The sequence below is a fragment of the Oryzias latipes genome, chromosome 6, assembly GCF_002234675.1.
Source record: "Oryzias latipes chromosome 6, ASM223467v1".
Classification (NCBI taxonomy): domain Eukaryota; kingdom Metazoa; phylum Chordata; class Actinopteri; order Beloniformes; family Adrianichthyidae; genus Oryzias; species Oryzias latipes.
Window position 1 is genome coordinate 4,654,079 of NC_019864.2, and position 20,871 is coordinate 4,674,949.

Here is a 20,871-nt window from a genome sequence, read left to right on the forward strand (position 1 = left end):
GCTGCGCCACCTTGTGTACAGGAGTATTTCTGTTTACATTAAGCGCCATCTAATGTCAGGGAATGAAATTGCATGTTCGCTCGGCTCATCGTCAGCGAAAATCGCCTGGGTGTGAACAGAAAAAACGTGGCGAAAAATGCTGGCGAATAACGCCTGGCGAATATTCGTCCCGGTGTCACATACAAGGCTTAGTCACATACACCAGTACGAGGGTAGACCAAAAACCTGTAGGGGGTCAACCCCCTAAAGGTTTTTGGGTTGTCCGGGTCCACGGAGTGTCATGAAGAGGAGCGGCTGCATCTTATCCCTTGTGATATCTTAGATGACTCCACCCTTACTTTGACGTGTTCTCTCTACCATGACAAAGGTGGATAAAGGTGGAAAGATTTCATGTAATCCATGGACACCAGTGAAGATCACAAATCATTGAAGAAAAAAGGTTCAGAGCACTGTCTAGTGGGTCTAGATGACCCAACTCCCAACGTTAAAGTGCCTAGGATAGCACAAGGGTTAAGTCGAGTGCAGGTGTGTCTTGCAGTTCCCTTTAGGCTTGTAAGGCAATTTCAAGGGAGGTCATTAAAATGGAACGTACCATTGTCGTGTGTTTGGTAAGTGTATCGTGAAATATTTGTAAGGCTAACGCAAGTTACACACACCTGTGATGTACAGGTAATGCTGTCGTACGGCGTCCTCACGCCACACTGTGGTCATTAGTAAGGTGAGTAAGTGGGTGTAGGATGTCCACACAAACTACACTGATTGTCTAATTGCCTCATTTTAACACAATTTGGAGGGTTGAAAAAATCATAAATTCATACGTGTCTACATTCCACCAACTTCTGTCCTCCTCCCCTCATGTATAGTTCAAGTCTTCACTACAACCTGTTGCCCGCAGCACGCCTGTAGAAAAAATGCACATGAAGAGTTGCTCTCTACAGGGTCACTGAGTACTCTACGCCTTCATTGTTTGTGTGGGCCAGCTGTGTGCCCTGTACAGATTTGCCCCTTCTTCCCCTGCAGACAGCCCGTATCCACCCGTAACGGCAGCTGGGACTGAGGCTTTAGGCAGGTTTAGGAAAGAAAACCTCAATCCAGCATCCAGACACTCCACTTGTCAGGAAGTCCTAAGGCCCAGAGGGTCGAGGCAGAGCCAGACAGGTGAAGAACCCAAAAGACTGACAACAAGAACTAATAGGACGCCGTTAGACTGCCAGTTTTCAGCTCTGCTCTGAGGATTTTTTCATGATTCTACCTGAATGATGTTTGCCACTAGCATGGAGAGAATGCTCTTTAGGTGAAGGACTCCATGAAACCAGGAAGCAACTGGAACACTCAGGCTCTTTGTGGACAGATTTAACTGCACTGAAGCAACAACAACACTGAACACAAATCCACAACACCAGCCTCTTCCAACTGTCCTCAGCTTTTCAAAATTCCCACAGTCTTTGGTATTATTACCATTATGCTGCTTTTTCCAACAATTTAAGCTTTTTTTGGCCAACTTGGTCATTTTCCATGATCAGTGTGTTTTTCTTTGATTATCTGTCTTGAAATTGTTTGCTGTTTTACTTCTTTGTCAAATTTACATTTAGCCCATTCACTTTAAGGTTTTACCAAGAATTTCAGCCTCCAAGCTTCTTTTAGAGCTGAATCACACATCAGCATCTTCAGCTGTCAGCATTCACTCTCGCCTTTTGACAGAAAATAATTTTTTACAGTAATCACAGTTTTTCTTTAACATTTTCATTGTTTTTGCTGCATTTGGACTAGTAGTTCATGAATGGATGAGAGAAAACAAGGAATTCATGCTTCGGTGGAAAAATAATTGAAACAAAATTTAAAGTAGAGTGGCACTGCAGGAATCTGAAAATGCTTGAGAGTGCTTACTTGTGTGTTTGTCTGCACAGAAAACAGACAAAGAGAAAAACAGGAATCCATGTAAATATCCATACGTATTGTTTCATAAATTAAATAACTGCCATTCTGTGTGGTCGAGTTCAGTTGAAAAGAGTCTTCTTCTCACTCAAGGATCAGTTCGACTGGTTGGAATCCAAACGCCTCGTCAGCTGCTGTCATCCTAGTATATCCAGGTAGACCGGCGTGGCTTTCATCAGAGAAAACAGCGTCTTCTGGATGTCTTTAATGTTGAGCCGCTGCTGTGGCTCCCTCTGCCAGCAGCCCAGCATCATGTCATAGATCTCCTTCGGACAAAGCCTGGGCCGCTCCAGAACCCTGCCCTGAGTGATGCACTCAATCACCTGCAGAGGGAAGAGACACTCTGTGTAAAAGCAGCTGGTGGTCCCTTTCCTCCATTGTGTTCCTGGTTTGGGCTGAGAACATGGTACAACAACAGCTCTGTTCTGCTCATTTCAGAGAACACGTTTGTGAAATCTAAAGCAAACCGCAAAGTGATTTCAAAACTGTTCACTGTGTGAACCAGGCTGGCGTATGTGTGGAGTCTGCATGTTCTCCCCATGTTCTCCGGCTTCCTCCCACATGGTTCACAGGTTCATTTGGTGGTTCTAAATTATTCCCTAGGTGTGAATATGTGTGTGGTTCTGTGTTTTCAGCCATTCAGGGTGAACCCTGTCTTTGAATAGGCTGCTGCAAAACCCTGAGATCACAAATGGGACCCAGTGGTTTAGAAAATGGTTGAATTATCAGTTTAGCTTTTCTTAAATGAAAAAGTTGTATTTTTTCTTCCAATGTGGCTTTAAAAGGGAAGGCTAGAAGGCTCTAAACTGAAAATGAAAATTTTGCAGAGTGTCAGGGAGTGTTGGAGAGAGCAAACACCATACCAATGTGATACTAAAGCTGTGCAGGCCTGATCAGTGAACAGGCTTTGAAGCTTTCTCTGATTTGCTCAGACTTTTCAAAACGTGTGCAGGACTTCTGTTGGTACCTCGTTGTTGGAAAGATGAAACCACGGCTGTTTTCCGTAGGTGAAGATTTCCCACAGGATGACTCCAAAGCTCCACACGTCGCTCTCTGTGGTGAACTTTCTGTACATGATGCTCTCCGGCGGCATCCAGCGGATTGGTAGCATTGTGTGGCCTCCTACCTGCTTACACACACACACACACACACCAAACATGAAGGTTAAGTCTTTAGATACAGCTGGGTAGTCTACTGCAGTTACATTTTCCTCTGAGGCAGGAGATGAGCTTGTCATTTTTGAGAGTAAAACAGGAGCACGTCAAACACTCACACAGATCACATTTGTGACTATCAAACAGTTCAGACATGCTCAATCTTTTGACAGCAGAGACACGGCCACTCCTCCATTCTCATTGTGGACGTCATTCACAGCCAAACGTGAGCTCAAAGGCAGAAATCATGAGTTTGGACAAACAGAGTAGAAAACTGTGTGAACAACTTCACAACACAATGCATCTACCATGCACTGACACAGGAAACTGTGCATGCACACATTAGTTGTACGGTTTCACCCTGTAGAAATCAGGGGACTGGACTGTTGAACAGCTGCAGGAACAGAACTGTGTAGATGAGAGGCCGAAGGTACACTGCTGGACTCATTGGAACGATAATCTCTGACCTCTCTTTCGTAGGATTCTAAATGCTAAAAGTTGCTCCAACATGGAGGTGTGGTCTTTTGACTGACAGATGATTCCTTAGGAGGAGAAAACGGCCTTACTGAGCGTGTTTCAACAACTGGCAAAGGTCAAAACCATGTTTCATTTTTGGGAAGGAGGGGCTTTGATGAGGGTAGGCTTCAAATGAGCTCATTAGAAACCAAGTGGTCACATGGTGTCAGGAAGTGGTGGTGTAGGAGCCAAAAATGCAGGAGACAAAGCTTGATGGGAGAAAATTTAATAAATAAACTTGAAAACAACAAAAACCACAACTAAAGGAAAAACAAAAAGATGACAAAACAGGTGACATGTCAGGTGTCGGGGTCGCCCTCGGACACCTGCTTCATGATCTAGTCACTCAAACCTTTTCTGCATCCAATTAGACAACCTTTATTAGTTCATCACGCCCTCCTGCCATTGTCCTTTCGTCTGTTTCATATGGAAGGATCTTCAGCAGAAATACACCGATCTCTGCTGAAGCTAAGCCGAGCTAAGCCACATTAAGTCAAACTAAGCCAAGCCAAGCCGGGCCAAGTCTCTTTGCGCCAAGTCACCTCTTCTCAAGCCAAATCAACTCAAGTCCCTTCAAGATTTGCCAAGCCACGTCAAATCCTTCTGGATTCCTCCCCTCTACGCCATCAACAAACAGCTCCGGACCTCCTGCCCTGCTGCTAGTTGCCTCTTCACCGGATAAGCCATACTCTTCTCTACGTTCAATAAACTGCTCAACTTCTGACCTAATCCCTGTCTGCTTTTGGGTCCAGCTTATTCAAAACCTTACATGACAAAGAAGAACAGACAACCAGACAGCTATGGATGATCAACCTCAACCTGATGCGACTCTGACAGGGGGACAACTCAAAACCCAACTTGACTAAAACCACGAACTATCACAAAAAAACAAACTAGAGTGCACCATCCTCACACATGGGTCATCGTAAAGACACAGGTTGAGTCCGAATTCCTTCACTACTCACTATAAAGTGCGTTCACCATTTTCTAATGCTGTCTGAATCTACAATTCCAAAATCCAGTGCCCTAGAAGTTACCCAGCAGTCTCTGCAAAAAACCAGTGTGCATTGATGCTCACTAGATCGGCGAATATAGACCACAATGCACTGCATCGAAACATTTTTATTTTTATACCAAAAAATGTATTTAAATGTATTTAAATGTATTTTTTAATAAACCATCAATGTTTTTATCTTCAGAAGACTCATAGATAATCATCGCCTAACGCTCATATCAATTAGATTTTAGATTCATGAAATCGATGACGTCATATCTGCCGTTAAAAAAAAAATAAAAATAGTAAGCATGGTGACTGAATTGTTTTTGAAATTCAGGGCACTACATAGTGCCGCACTAGACAGTTTTTTAGTAGTTAGGGCGGGAATCAGACACAGCCACGTTATCCAGTTTTAAATTTATTTGTTTCAGGCGACCCAGAAACAACCAACCAGAGACAGAAACACAGATAAGAAAATAATAGCCATAAGCCTTCAGAGTGATTCAGTGTGGACCAAATGATATAACATGAATATTTCAGGTGGTATCGTATGCATTCTGCAACAATAAACCGGTGTGCCTCAAACGGGAAAGCTGCTTCAATTGATTATTTCTCCTTTCTAACGTGACTCCCCCCTGTGAGGAGCACGGCTGTGACAACAGTCTTATCTGATGGAGCCCCCGCTCACTGAACCTCCAATGACAACACAGACTCAGTGCTCCCCCAGAGGACACCCCCTCACTCCACAGGCGTACACAATTCAGGGCTTTAGTGTGCACCGAATTTTGAACTGTCCCAAGTGTTGTGTGACAAACAGTAAATGTGAGCAACTCTGGCCTAATGTTGAAGGGCCCTGTTTCTCTTCTCCATCCAGAGAGGTGATTTAGACATGTTAGAGAGTTAGGACGAGATTCATTGGTATGTGAGGAGGAATGACATATTTGTGAGTCATAAATACATTTATTTTTACTGGTCATAGAAGGAACTGCTGCCCCAGAAAAACAGATTTTTTTTAAGGCCTTGGAGCTCTTGGAAAACATGCGTCTGCACCATGAGAATCAAGGCAGATAATGAGGTTCTACCCTTTCTTTGGTCTTACCAGGGCTGCAGTGCTTTTTCCTTTATTTCAGTGTAGTCCTCAGTGTGAAAACTCCTCGGTTTAAGTCTCTCTCATCTTTTTCCACTAAGCTGGTTGCAGAATCGGTTCAGGCCTTCAAACCAGAACTTTGGTGTACAGGCCAGAGTAAATAACTACTTTATCTTGGTTCTACCAGAAATAATTATCTTTGCTTCATAATAAAAGGCAGACGATAAACATAAGATTGCTTTTCTGTGGAAGAACACGTTTAGAAGAAAAGAACTTCAAAGAGCTCAATCAACTCCTCTCTGTTTTCTTATGCTTGGTTCCACATGGAAAACTGGTTCTTTGGAAGCATCCAAGTGAAATGAGAGGGGCAAATCCCAACCTGCCTTATGACTATGACAACAGAAATAAAAGACACATGATACAGTTTTGCAATTTCTTAATTCATGTGATTTTTCTGTAATTAAATCAGACCCTAAAGCAAAATGATTTAAAGTAAAATTCACTCAATTGCCGTGAGATTACTAAATTTGCCATTCATGTCTATGAGAGAAGTTGCCAAGTGTGTTCTTACCCTGTAATAGTCAGTGCTGTAAATGTCTCTGGACATCCCAAAGTCTCCAATTTTCACCAGAAGACCATTCCCCACCAAGCAGTTCCTGGTTGCCAGATCCCGGTGTACGAAGTGTTGGGACGCCAAGTAGATCATCCCACTTGCAATCTGACTTCCAATGTGGAGCATCTGGGACACGCCTAGCTCCCCTTTGGTCTGCAGAGACTCGTCGTCCACCAGGATCATGGCGTCTGGCCCGTGTGCTCTAGGACACAAACACTGTCAGGAGCCTTCAAATGTTTTAGCCATTAGAAGTGATCAGAGCGTGGAGGATGGAGGTGGATGCTGACCAAGTGTCAACCAAATGCTTAGTAAATGACACATACTTCTTTAGAACTTTACTACCTTCATTAAAAAGCACAAACAGTTGAATGGTTTTTCTTTTCTTGAGTCCAGCAACACATTATTTATTAAATGTTTTGAGTTTCCATCTACAAAGTCTCCCTTCCCCTTAGGGTTCTCCAGCACCAGCACCAACAAATTTGGTCGGGATACGAATTTGATGACACAAAATTCTGAATGTGAGAACGAGATGGAAGATCCAACCGTGACCCTCAGAAGAGATGACCAGCAAATAATCAATGCTCTTAACCAGCAAGGTCAAATCTTTCAGCTGTCCAAAGCAGAGTTCTGCTTCAACCCGTCTTTTAATCCACGTCCAGTATGTGACGATGTGAAATGCACCAGGGTGTTTCTTTCTTTCATGCGTTTCTGAAGGTTTTATGCAGTGTATTATGCAAATATAGTGGCGGCACTCACCTGAGAAACTTATTGAGATCCCCGTGCTTCATGTACTCAAACACCATGATGAGGGGGTCTCCATCCACACATACTCCATAGAACTTCACAATATGTTCATGCTGGAGGTTGGTCAGCAGCTCAGCCTCACGTTGGAAATCCTTCCTTGCTGCAAGTGTGGGGTCTTTCAGAGTCTGAAAGGACAGATGCTAAGTGACAAAGTGCTCAGAAACTGCAGCATCAATGCATGAAGGGCAAAAACCCTTTGAGACACCAGAAGTGCCTTGCCAGTTGACTGCAGTCAAGAAAACAGCCCCATCCTTTTGGATGATCTGGGTTTTTTTTGTGACAGTAATATGAACAATAATTACATACATAAAGAAGCAGAAACTATCCTATTTGCCTTGTGAGGAAACAAAGAAGTGCAGAACCTTTTATTTCAATGAAAACACAGTTGTCTTACCTTCACAGCCACCAGCATCTTGTCCTTAGTGAGGTTGTAACATTCGGCTAAGAAGACCTTTCCAAAGGCTCCTTCTCCAAGCTCCCTCTTCAAAATGATGTCCCTCTGTTTGATATGCTGAACATCTGAAACACAAAGACGGGAGACCTGAAAAAGAAACAAAACCTAAAATTCTACTGACTTTAACCTCAGGGGGAATTTTCCTTCATGCCCTTCCCTCCATACAACTTAGTTTCAGTAAACTGTCCCACCATGACAGCTGACTTAACTCTTCAGGCAGCAGTAGTTGTTGGCCTGCAGTTGACCTTCGGTTTGTCATTTAGCAAAAGCAGGTGTTACACTCTTCTGCAAGAAAACTGTATCAGCTGAAACAGATGTGAAAAGCTGCACGTTTTTTGGCATCGCAGATCAATTTTTACTCGGTCTCGTGTCTGAGACTTTTTTTTTTTTTTTTTTTATGATGTGGGACAGATTCAGCGTTTGCTCGGTTTGAACCTCGTTTCTTAATTTGCTCTGAAAAAGCCTCCGATCACCAGAGAAGGTCATGAGACTTGTCTATCAAAATAGTTGCTGGAGGCATCTGATGGTCTCTTCACCAGACTTCTGGTGATTGACAATGAATATTATTGTAGCAAACATGAAAATGAAAGAATGAGGAGGAGACTGCATCTGACTGACCAGATTTATTGAACTGCTTTTCAAAGATTTTGAATGTCATGGAAAAGTGTATTAATTTCCATAATTCCATTCAAAACATTAAACTTATCTGATCCTCATGGAATACAGATTCAGGGCCCACTGAATAATTTCTTTCAAGTATTTATTTTTACATAAACTGGAGTTCCAGCTCTTAAACTCTACAAAAACAAGAGTTCAGAAAATAATAGACATTTGAACCTAATAAACGGATTTAATGACATCTGGGTAACCTGTGCAGATGCTTTGAGTTTAGTAGATGATTAGTTGGTGACACTCAGTTTAAATCAGGAGTGTTCAAATCCAGGCCTCGAGGGCCGCCTCCTGCTTGTTTTCCAGAAACCCTGCCTTATCTGCTGCTGGTTACCTGGATCGGTGTGTTTATCCAATAAAAAACGTTCAACAGCATGTTGGTTGGACACCCACAGACCTGGATTCTGACACCCCTGGTTTAAAACATTCATTCCCTGAAAAATGTGGGCAGATTTCTCCGCAGTGTTCTAGGTTTTTGAAATCCTGTGAACACATCATTTTTCTACCCAGGCTGTCAGAGCTGAGATCATGATGAGCAGCTCTGCACGTACTTACATGTGGTTGGTTTGCTGCAGTTGTGTCCATGTTTGAAGTACTGTGGGTTTTCTATAACAGGGATTCTGTTCATTCCGATCGCCACAGCATCTGAACTAAGGTCCACCATGCAGGGGCTGACGACCCCATGATTGATATGATGAAATGGGCTGGCAGAGTCTTCACCACTCATCCCAGCTGTTGGACCTACAAACACAAACGATATACTGTCACAGATTACTCACAAGCAGATCAACATTAGGTTAAGTTTTAAGTGCAACAGTTCACGTTTTAGTTTACTGTTGTGTGGATCAGGCAGCCAGGTGGTCTGGGATGGCATCAAACAAACTGGGATAGACTATTTTCCAACTTTCAAAGATTTATTAATATTTTCTTCTTTCAGTCTTCTCTGCCTGACATTTCAGCTAAATGGTCGGGTCCAGGGCTGGCCAACCCTGGTCCTCAGGAGCCCCAACCCTACAGGTTTTCAAAGTCTTCCTGAACTGCTTAATGCTGAAAACCTAAACCAGGTGTGTTCAGTCAATCAGGATGTGGAATCACTTGAGTCCACAGGGTGTCAGCAGCAAGCTGCTTTGGGAGAACTGGAAAACAGGCTGGGTAGTACTTCATGAGGACCAGGGTTTGTGATGGGCCAAAGTTTTCCTGCTGTGCTTCAATTCTGATTCATCCACTTGCAGACATCCATTAACATCTTCATTTTCCTTGTCTGAGCTGGTATCTGACTCAAAACTGTACAGCTGGATAGCTTTGATATTGCTCACCCTTTTTTTTACTATACGTGAAATGTTAGCCTGGGGTTGTGAGGGACTTTAAGCTAGCAGAAGAGTGTAAACAAAAGGAATGATTGGCGTGGGGTTACTTCTGCCTGGAGGGGAATTTCTGATGAACTCCTGTTGCGCTGCAGAAAATATGTTTTTTTTTAATTTTGGCTAAAATCTGCATAATCATAATGATAAAGTCCCATGTTGGAGTGGGACTTTAATGCAAACTGCTGGACTGACCTCAGCCTGGACTGATCTAAGATAACTCCTTTCATATCTACATTTTCTGAAACTGCCTCCCCTGAGCCCGAGATGTCTCCTCGCCCCCATGAATGCATGGACAGCTGCACGCATCCATCTGTGAGCGTCAGTCAGGGTGAGAGCTTGATGTGGTGCTGGAGGACATTTTCTCTGCTGCTGGAGAACAGCAACAACCGCAACACTGTTGTGAGTCTGTAACAGGCCAACACAATCAATGCTATAAGTAACGTTTTTTGGAAAAACTCCAATGTTTGATGGTCAACAGAGTTTAACAGAGGAACTCCATCACTTTGACAAACACAAGATGCAACAATAAGGATGTTGTTTCAGATGGCTGCAGCCCACTCTGCACTACATTGATGGAGTTGGAGCTCTTTCAGTCACCACACAAATCCAGCTGCTTCCAACTTTAACCACCTGTTGGTTTTAGGAAATGTACAGAGGGAAAGTGATCTTTGTTTTGTGCTTTTCCATTTTGGAGCTGTGCTCCTAACCCGTTCTGATCATTCTTCCCAGAGGAAAGAAGTGGTTTACCTTTCATGGTCAACTTTGATCGTCTTCTATACTTGATGAGGAGAAAGAAGACCGTCAGCACCGCACAGGCAAACCCTGCCACCCCGACGGCCACAGAAACCTGCAGGTCAGAAACACGCTCAGGACTGGACAGCATGATAACGTCTCCTCTGAAAGAGCTTTGATCTGATGGCTAATGATCAACTTTATTCTTTATGACAATGTTTTGTTTTACAGTATGTCACCTTGCTGCACCTTCAGCAAACATGTAACTTGGTAAGACTCCGTGGTATGTAAAGGTTGACAAACAGAAACTTCTGTTTTGTGGACTAATTGAATATCAATGCTCTTGATCAGTAAAAACAACAGGAAAAGCTACAGACTGACTAAAATCCAAACACAACTATGTTCTGAATTGAAGTCAAAAGGAAATTCAAAGTAATGACTTTTTCCCACATCACTGAGTGTCTTTGAGGTTTTAGCTACCACAGAACCTTCTAAAGCAACAGTCTCGGGTTCGGAACAGTGGTTCTGACAGCTATGGGATTTCTTCTGACTGGTGTACTGCATAGAGCTAAATATTGACAATGCTAAAGCTGTAAAAACAACGTCTTCCCTTTAGAGATGGCGGAGACGGGAACTGTTGTTAGAGCAACTGACCCTCATAGAATCTTCTTGGGGTTCTTTGGTCTCAGAAATTGGAGGAACTGGGGAGCTGGAAACTGTAACTGGAAAACACAAGAGTTTAGCATTAGACACCCGGATGTGAAAACAGACTGTCATCAACAAACATTCACACCTTTTCTGTTCTGAAATGAGACCATGGAGGGAAAAAAAACTCACATTTCGCCTTTTTAAAATGTTGTTGATTAAAAGAGGAAAATGCGGGAACCAGCTGCAGCTTGGAGACACTTACCTGCAGGTTTCACACAGACTTTAAGGCGTTGTGTGATCACAGAGCCTTACATGACATCTGCTATCAGACTGATTTCAAACTGTGAGCAGCTTTCTTGAGTTTAGTCTTTAACAATAAAAAATGGTTTTTACACAAGAACCAATGAAGGTAACTTTTGATCAGAATCTTTCCATTTTTTTTATCTCGTTTTGTGCATTTGATGTTAATGTGTGGTGGTGATGGTGGGGGGTTAAACAGATACACTAAATGTGTGTAGATTTAACAAAATCCCTTGATGCTGACAAAAGATAAAGAAGAGGAAACACATTTCTTCAGAAGAGAAGTTCAATGTAAAAAATATGATGTACTTTTTATCCACATTCTTCAGAACGTGAATGTTTAAATCAGTTTTGTTTGTCAATAATACGATTCAGAACTATAGAGAATTTCTTCACCACAAATTCCCAGACGAGCACCTCTGAAGTAGGTTACAGCAGGCAGGTTAGCGTTCATTGCACTGTTACTAACCTCCATCATTTATTTATGTTTCATCTGTTCCTACAGCACACAGACGGCGTGGGGGAAGAACAGCTTTCTGCTTTTGCCAACTTCATACAGTATTTAGTTTTTTGTTTTTTTTTCTTACATGCAAGCATGTCAGATCTAAAACTGTAAATCTGCCACAATATCAATCGAAAGAGGAACTTACAAAAAGGAGAGTCCGTGGGCGGATCTGTGGGAGGAACAGAAGAGAAAAAAACAGTAAAACTGACAACTACTAACATCAAAACAGGCCGACTTTGCATTTTAAAACGTTTTTCATAAAATTGGAAAAAGAAATTCAGTGTTCAACAATATTTAAAAGGCCTATCTCATTAAAAATGCAATTTTTAAAGTGTATTAAAATGTTAATTCCTCAAAGAATAAACCTCAAAGCTGTATTTTGATCTATTTACACATCTCCAGCATTCCTCTAAAAAGCTGCTCTCTGAGTACCATCCCCTCCCAACCCACCAAAACAAGCAGGTTCTCACAATGTGACATCACAATGTGAGGGACAGCCCCTTCCAGGAAGAGTCTGCGCTGCCAGCACCGCCCACGGGCTAACGCATACGCCCACTTTCTCCGGTGATCGGCAAAACACTTTCCTTCGTGTGCACAATATGCAGATCCATCTTTACAAAAGTTTGAATGCTTGTTTTCGTGGGTGAGATGCAGACACTGTGCTGAGGCCGGTTCTATGATGATGTCATTAAATGGGCGGCACCCACAAAGAGCGAAAGGCGGAGCCTCAGAAACAGAGTCCTCTGAATCTGAAGATTTTTCTAAAATCGAGTCCTCGTTTTAGACAAGGAAGGAAAATGAGCTGCGAAAATAACTTCAATTTCATAAAAAATGTCATCTTTAGTGTGCCATGGGTATGTATATATAATCATATATATATATATTGCATACTCTGAAGGGCTGAAGAATAGCATGGTGTAGGCCCTTTTAGAGAAATTCTGAAGAAATTAAAATATTTATTTGTACGTTTTAATGGAAATGGACCCCTAATGGCGTTGTGTTTTGGTTGGAAGAATTCACATCCATGAAGACTAACCACAGCTTTTTATCTTTAACATCACATCTGCACTTTTTCAAGACTTCTTTTAGACAACAAGCTCACCTCAAACAGGAAGTGAACGCAAACACAGTCGAATCTGTACACTCTACATCTCAATCCCTAAAAACGTATCAAGAAATAATTCCTCAAAATTGGGAATTTTATGGAACCAATCAAATTAATGTACACAAAACATGCAACTTTTTTTTAAATTAGATTTATATCTGTTTAAAAAAAATATTTTATGTTGGATCCAGAAAGGACTACAAGCGCAGAGGCTTACCTTCCATGAAGAAGCCGTACACGGTCCTGTTGGCCACCCCGAGCTCGTTGGTTGCCATCAAAGTGTAGTTGCCATTATTGTGGTGAGTTGGGTTCTTAAAATTGAGGCATCCTTCTATATAATCAAGGTAAGTTTCCATGTCAGGGCGAACATATTCTGTGTGGTAAATTTCCTGAAGGAAGACAATCAGAAGAAACCAGTCTCTTCACGACAGCTGACATTTTTCAAGATTTTCCCATTTTTGAAATGTTAACATAAGTCGCTTAATGAGCAGATTCTGTCCAAGACAACAAAAGAATAACAAAAGTTCTTTAGAGTTTAACTACTACATTAGAACTACGTTAGACTTCTAATTTACGTTTTATTCATATCAATACAGTTATTGCAGTGCTTCATATATCTCTTTTACTAATACTTACCATCTTTGACATGAGTTTGACTTTTAATCAGTAATAACATTCTGGACCGAAAGACCAGAATCTTTTCTTTGTGCGCTTTGAGCAAAAATTTAACCCTCGCCACAGACTCAAAAACTCACTACAATTTGGACACACCTTGTACCCGGTGAAAATGAATTTGGGACAAAGTGAACGACACCCCCACCCCACCCCGACCCAGAAAAAAACAAAAACTGATTATGTCACAGTGGGTGAAACCAGGGCTCGAAAAAAAAAATCTAAATCCATTAACAAACCCAAAACACGTGTTGGAATATCCCAAGTTTTAAAAATATTATGGGATGGCCAATGGAGCTACGGTTTGGGAGCCATTTTGTGACTATGTGTGAAATTTGACCATTTTCACATTTTCCCACAATATGGGAAAAAATCGACATAACAGGAGGGACATTTGTTTGAGTGATCCTCACAAAATTCACAAAAAATGGCACCAGGGTGAAATCGAAAACCATAACCAAAGTTCAGTAGACCTTCGACGTTGGGAGTTTTCCCCCCAAAAAAAATCACATTTAAAAGCATCTACAAAGTGAAACTCTTAAGGATTTTGATCTGCTGCCTCCTAACTCCTCCAGCATCATCCTGAGGTCATTTAAGGGCTGAGGTTTTCATTCTGAGGAAAAAGTATGAATACACAGTAGGATATCAGAATGAAGGGAACGGCACCTGATTGTTGTGGAACCATTTTAGAGTTGGGTGGGGGAAACCTCGCACAGTGAACTCGATGCAAGTGTCATGGCGACGCTCTGGCTTCATCAGGTTCACAACAGAAGGTGGAACTGAGAAGAAGAGAGATTTGGTTTATTCCAAACAAGTCGGTAAGGTCAAACAAGCTTAGTACAGAGCCATCCTCAAGTTTTCTCTGGCAGTTCAAGCTTATTAAAGGTAAGTGCAGAGAAGATAAGTGAATAATGTGAATATTCAATAGCTTTGCCTATTTTCTCCTTCCTTTTGTGAGTGTTTACCTCGCAGACTTCTGGTGTCATAGTAAAGAACATTACGGTAAAGTCTATGTTCTTAGACTAAAATCTGTTAGAAAAGACAAAGGACTCATTCAGATGACTCAGACTAGAAGTTTTCTTATTTGAATGACAAACATCTAATTGATTCGGACTGAAAAACAATTTTTTTTTTTAAATATTGGTGTGTAAGAGTCCAAAATATTTGGACAGAGATCAGAAATTTTACAAGGAGCTTCAGGTTATTTCTTTGCTACAATAAAGTTCACTGGTTTTGAAGTTCAAATACACCTTTTATACCATGGTCCAGGTTTATCCTCAATTCTGATTGGCTGCTGGGTGTGCATTAAAAAGTGATAACCGCCCCAAAAAGAAGTTCCGGTCATCTGTCTCAAATCTTCTGTATCACTGCGCCGGCTTCTTTAAAACAACCTTTTAGCTTTATCGCAAAATCTTGACTGCAGCTGTGCTGCGGTGCCTGGTCACGTTACCGTGACAACGCACCACTCCAAAGAATAAATAGTCCAAGCAAGAATTAAGGACTAAAAACTGGTTACTATTTTATTTCTTTTGTAAGTGACCGTGGTATAAGTGGGTTAATGGCCTTCGAAGCGTGCATTATCAGTTCATAACGGGCCTCACGGAAGCAACCGTCCAGGCTTCCGTGGCGTGCGTTAAAAAGTGATGATGCACGCTTCGAAGGCCATTACCCCTTACTAAAGCCACTACTTCTCTCCTTTGTTTCAATATTTTCCAGCCAGTTTGGTCCACTTCTGTTTGTAGTTCTCTCCTGAGAGTCTGAAAGGTAGAAAACTCTTTGTGAATATGTAAATGACTAAAGCTCCTCCTCTGGTTGGACATGACCACTAAACTAATAGGCATCTAGGATGATCTAAACGAAAGTGCTAACCATGTAAGCTGACTAGTCCTGACAAACCTAAAAACTTTGGTCTTTAGGGCAGTGAAAACCTCTCCACAGAAGAGTTTGGTGTCTTAATCTGCACCTTTACTTAGTCTTTGCTCCCATCCTGCCCCTCTTCTCCTGACTGTCTCATTATTACACTCCTATGGTGCAGCTGGAGCCTGTTCTATTTAAGCATCTCAGGTTATCTTGTTCTTGTCTTGTTCGCCCTGTTCACAGTCCTGTCTTGTTCATGTTTTTTCTCTGATTCTTTGGGTTCTGTATTTTGGTTGCTCTCCCTCTGCATTTTCTCCAGGTATTGGATACAGAACTAAGTTGCTTAGTGATTCTGGAGGAAACTGTCAAAAAAACAAATTGGTACAAAATCTTTTATGTGGCTCAAAAAAAATCTAAATCGACTAACGAAACCAAAGCACATCAGGAATATCCAAAGGAAGTTTTAAAATTATTATGGGATGGCCCGTACACTTTGCTACACTTTGCTGTAGCAAAGTGTAAAATTTGGCAATATTCTAATTTTCCCACAATATGGGGAAAAAAACAATTGTTTGAGCGATCTTTACAAAACTTTACAGAAATGCCACCAAGTTAAGTCTATAACCACAATCGAAGATTGGTTGACCTTAAACATTGGGAAAAAGCCATCTTGAATAAAAATAAAAAACCTCCTCCTAAGGATTTTGATCCATCACCTCCTAACTCCTGGAGTCTCATCGGGAAGGTACTTGGGGAGAATATGTTGGTTTTTAAAGTTTGTAGATGACAAAGAGCGTTAGCGTGGGGAGCTGACAAATTTGGTGTTTTCCTGCTGCTTACTGGAATATTGTGAACAATTAATTTATGAATCGTTAACTCAAGCGGAATAAAACGATAAGACACACAATATGAATATATTAGGAATGTGGGCGTGGTTAACAAAAACATACTCTCACCTGGTCTTACTATTAACCTTGTGCTTGCATTGTTTTCTGTTCTTAACCCTTTAACAAAGGTTTAGCTCCAGCGTTAACATTTTTTTGGCTACTGTAACTCTTCAACCGGATTCCAGTGGATTCTGAAGAGGAGAAAAGCACTTTTGTGCCATCATGCAATACTTTACTTACTTTTGCTTTTCTCCACATCAGAATCAGCTGATTCACGTCAATCACGCAAACAGTCTGAGAATTAGGGTATGTCTAAGAGCATGTCAATGGTGACATCTACGATGTTAAAGGCTAATATACAAACACAGACATAATTTCTCAATAACAACTGCAGCCTTGGGGTTTGATGGATCTGAGGCAGTTTAATACTTGCTTCCAAACCACTTCAGACAGAATTTGAGGTAAGGATGGAATGGAAAAACAGACTCCTTAAAGTCAATGAAGACCTCCAGCCTGTTCTGCCTAAATTCCATCAACAAAAAAAAGAAACATAGTTGCTGGGGGAAAAAAAACCTGAAGAACTCCAACACCTACTTTATGTACAGCTTCTGGGCCAAACCTAAAACGGATCGCAAACATGAACCTACCTAAGGATGTGATGTCAACGATGTATTCTGTGAGGACGGTGGCTACAGTAGCTATAAAATAAAGCTTTAGGTGTCCAACCTTTCCTTCATGTTACATGGTTTGTTCTGTTTAAAGAGTTCTTTTTAAATGTTTCGGTTTAGTGTTATGTTGATAAAAAAATATGTCTATATCAAGTTTTAGTTACCTATATTAGCTGTTTTCAGTCAGCAACTTATTGTCAGAATATTATTAAAGTTGTTTGTGTTGTTCATGATCAGATCGTTAAGGTCAATTGTTGTTTTTCCAGGTATGTCACATTGTTGTTCTGTTCTTGAGAGTCCTCATCCAGATTAATTATAAATTATTTAAAGTTTTGTATCTGCCTGCCACCAGTTCTTCTGAACCCTAATTTTATCCATCCATCCTTTCCATTACCCCAGCCATCTTTCGGTTCATTCAGCCTGTACTCCCTCCTTCTGTCCCTCCGTCCATCCAACCATTTAACCATCCATTGTCAGGCACATTTTCGGGAGACACAGACCATCTTAACTTTGAGTTTCTCTTGAAAAGCTGAGATCCACATGCTCTAAGACAGATCTCATCCAATCTGTGAAGGAAACTTATCAGTATTTTTATCTGTTTTCATAATCCACATTTTACTGCAATAGCTGAAGGTAAAAACAGAACAAATGCTTAACTAAAAGTTTGGTTTCTGACTTGACCCTCTTCACCATACGGGATCACTTACAAAGTCTGCATTACTTTAGACGCCATGGCAATCTGTCAGTCAGTCTTACACTCCAGCCATTCTTCCAATTTGAAGTCATATTTTGAGGAAGCCGAAATAACCACATCTAGAAATGTCAGACAAAGGATCCTGAGGCTCCCAAAGCCATTTTGGCCCTTCTAAAACTACCCTATTTGTCAAGTACAGATGCCCCTTGACCTAAAAAGTTCTGACCATGCACCATGAATGGCAATGACAGTGAGTTAAAACTCAGACTAAATGTCCTTCTCATCGGTAGATTGAACAGGTGTAAGTGGAGTTTGTGAGTGTGGGTCTTGTGTTGTACAACTTACAGTGAACAGTTAGCTGAATTGTTGCGTTGCTCATGCCCACTTCATTGGTGGCAGTGCAGTTCAGCATGAAGTTGTTGTCGTCTCTGCTCATGTTGACCAGTTTTATGATGATGGATTGGATGCCATTTTTGTAGACCTTGTCCTGGAAGGACAAGTGGATCTTTCAGCGATCTAAGTTGTTGACTCGTCTTCAGTAAATGAAGGTAAAGGTTTGTATAGTTGACAATGGTCGCCTATACAATTAGTTTTAGCAAACACAGTTGAAAATATCTGCAGCTTTCAGCTAAATTCATTGTGCATCCATACAATTTTACAAATGTGAACATGAGATACATTTAAACAGCAATTTATAACACAATGTCGATATAGACAACCTATGGTGCCTCTCTATCCAATTAATCAAATAAAACATTCCACTGTTTCTCTCGGGAATATAAAACTTGATATCTTTTGCAACTACATTGTGAGTGATGCTAGAAGATGCTTGAATTATTCATAAAGGTATTTCCAGCAGTGTCCAAGTATTAGGTGTGGAGTTCATCTCTGCTCTGAACGAAGCTGAGGTTGTTGTACCTCCTGTGTATTGATGGAGTGCAAACCGTTGACAGGCCAGTCCATTTTAGGCAGCGGGGATCCAGAACCATTACAGATCACAGTCACCTGAGCTCCTTCAACCACTGTTATGTTGCTGTGGCTGACTCTGACCACTGGCAGCTCTGAAACAGAGAAAAAGCTGTTGATCTTTCAGAGATCCTAGTGTCCAAGTGTCAACACATAGAGGATGGCCCTAAGAAAAATGGGTATCCATTCAGTTCACACAATAGAGGAAATTCAAGGAGCTTTAAGGAGCTTGAAGAGATTAGCCATGACTCATTTCCCAAAGTTAACTCTTTTTACACACAGGGAGTGTCAGCATCGTCGTCTTTTTTTCTTATTTCTTTATTGTTGCTGTTGGTGAATAAATAATGGCTAGTTACCAGTGCAATCTAGTCATGCACTCATATGAACCCGCAAGGAGAATATGACCTAAATACACAACAAAATGATAATGAAATACACAGACCAAAAATATAAACGCAACACTTTTTTATGGTATGAACTCAAAGATGTGAAACATTTTCCACATACACAAAATAACCAGTTCTCTGAAATATTGTTCACAAATCTGTCTAAATCTGTGATAGTGAGCACTTCTCCTTTGCCAAGACAATCCATCCCACCTCACAGGTGTGCCATATCAAAATGCTGATTAGACAGCATGATTATTGCACAGGTGTGCCTTAGACTGGCCACAAGAAAAGGCCACTTTGAAATCTTCAGTTTTGTTTTATGGAGGGGGTCAGGGGACTCAGACAACCAGTCAGTATCTGGTGTGACCACAATTTGCCTCATGAAGTGCGACACATCTCCTTTGCATAGAGTTGATCAGGTTGTCTATGGTGGCCTGTGGAATGTTGGTCCACTCTTCTTCAATGGCTGTGCAGAAGGAACTGGAACACGCTGTCGTATACGCTGATCCAGAGCATCCCAAACATGCTCAATAGGTGACATGTCCGGTGAATATGCTGGCCATGCAAGAACTATTATCAACACACCTGCTAGCCGCAAAAATGTCCACATGTCAACATGCACACAAAACAGATAGTGTTCACGAACGCATACCTATGCCTTTAAACCAACTAGTGTGAAATCTTTCATTCATTCAATCATGCAAACTATTAGTGCAAAGGTGAGCTAACACCTGTGCTCAGGTGAGTGTTTATGTTCTTCTAAAATGGATGGTGGAATGTGAAAAGAAGGAGGAGGAGCGCCCAGCCACCCCCACACCCATACCCCCGCCGCAGCAGCAGCGGCAGCCGGAATTCCCCCAACGCCACACGGGAACAGGCAGGGAACAACCGCCCCCCGGGCGACCAAGACCGCCACCCAGGCCAGGACCAGCAGGACCGCCGCGAGGCCCCCCGAGCCATAGAGCAGGGAGGCGCAGAGGGAAAGAGAGCGCCGCCCCAGCCCAGCCAGGAAAGCAGCCCCCCGCCGCGCCGGAAGAGCCCAACGCAGGGCCCCACCGGAGAGGGACGCCCACAGCCCCAGACGAGCACCCCACCACCACCCAGGAGTTCCGGGCATCCCCCCGCCCCGACCCCAGGTACGAGCCAGGACCCCCCAAGGGAGACCCGCTCCGCACTCCAGGCAGCCACCCACCCGGCCCACGGTTGGTCCAGGTAGGAGCAAGGCAGGGGCCCGCCGCCCCCGCCCAGGAGGGGGGAACCCCGGGGAAAAAAGGGCGGCCCACAAGGGGTGTTATAAATATGGCCCGACCAGGCTCGGCCATGTTGGAAGTTTGGCGGGGCCCAGCGCCCAGGGGCAAGGACCAGGACCCACCCCCCAGGGACACGAACACCCCCGGCTCAGGTGTAATATGAACCCCCCCACCGCGCGGAGAGAGCACCGCCGGGCCCAGGGAGCCGGCACCCAAGGGACACGGCCGCCATCGCCAAGGGGCCCACACCCCCCACCATGGAAGGGGTAGGGGACAGATGGACCCAGGTCCCACCTTCCTTGCAAAATGTGTGTGCGTGTATGGGTGCTTGAGAGGGTGTTTGTGTGCATGTGTGTGTGTTTATGTTTGAATGTATATATTGAAGGGGGAGGGGTTTGTGTACTAAGGGGGGTGCAGTTAAAATTGGCGAGTAGGGCACTAAGGGGACATCTCCTGATTACTCACAGTGATGTCCCCTCACCCTCCACACCAAGGGGCCCTAAATGTCTAAGGTGCGGTTAAAATTGGCGGGTAGGGTGCCAGGAGGACATCTGCTGCTTGCTAGCAGTGATGTCCAAGCATCCCCCCTACCAAGGACCCTACAT

The 20,871-nt window shown here is 42.6% G+C and overlaps 1 protein-coding gene across 1 annotated transcript in view; it reads right to left on the reverse strand.

Moving 5' to 3' along the window:
• Window positions 1–450: 450 nt before the first annotated feature.
• The window catches only part of LOC101168685 (NT-3 growth factor receptor), a 45,019-nt gene continuing 24,598 nt past the window's right edge, over window positions 451–20,871 (reverse strand). The window contains exons 6-18 of the mRNA XM_011472849.3: window positions 18,580–18,722; window positions 18,007–18,148; window positions 14,222–14,334; window positions 13,101–13,272; window positions 11,924–11,947; window positions 10,980–11,047; window positions 10,341–10,440; window positions 8,785–8,970; window positions 7,501–7,625; window positions 7,059–7,231; window positions 6,261–6,504; window positions 2,903–3,061; window positions 451–2,258 (exon numbers count right to left, since the gene is read on the reverse strand). Of these exons, the coding sequence (XP_011471151.1) occupies window positions 2,073–2,258; window positions 2,903–3,061; window positions 6,261–6,504; window positions 7,059–7,231; window positions 7,501–7,625; window positions 8,785–8,970; window positions 10,341–10,440; window positions 10,980–11,047; window positions 11,924–11,947; window positions 13,101–13,272; window positions 14,222–14,334; window positions 18,007–18,148; window positions 18,580–18,722 (1,835 nt within the window). The 3' untranslated portion in view covers window positions 451–2,072. The remainder of the gene's footprint in view (window positions 2,259–2,902; window positions 3,062–6,260; window positions 6,505–7,058; window positions 7,232–7,500; window positions 7,626–8,784; window positions 8,971–10,340; window positions 10,441–10,979; window positions 11,048–11,923; window positions 11,948–13,100; window positions 13,273–14,221; window positions 14,335–18,006; window positions 18,149–18,579; window positions 18,723–20,871) is intronic.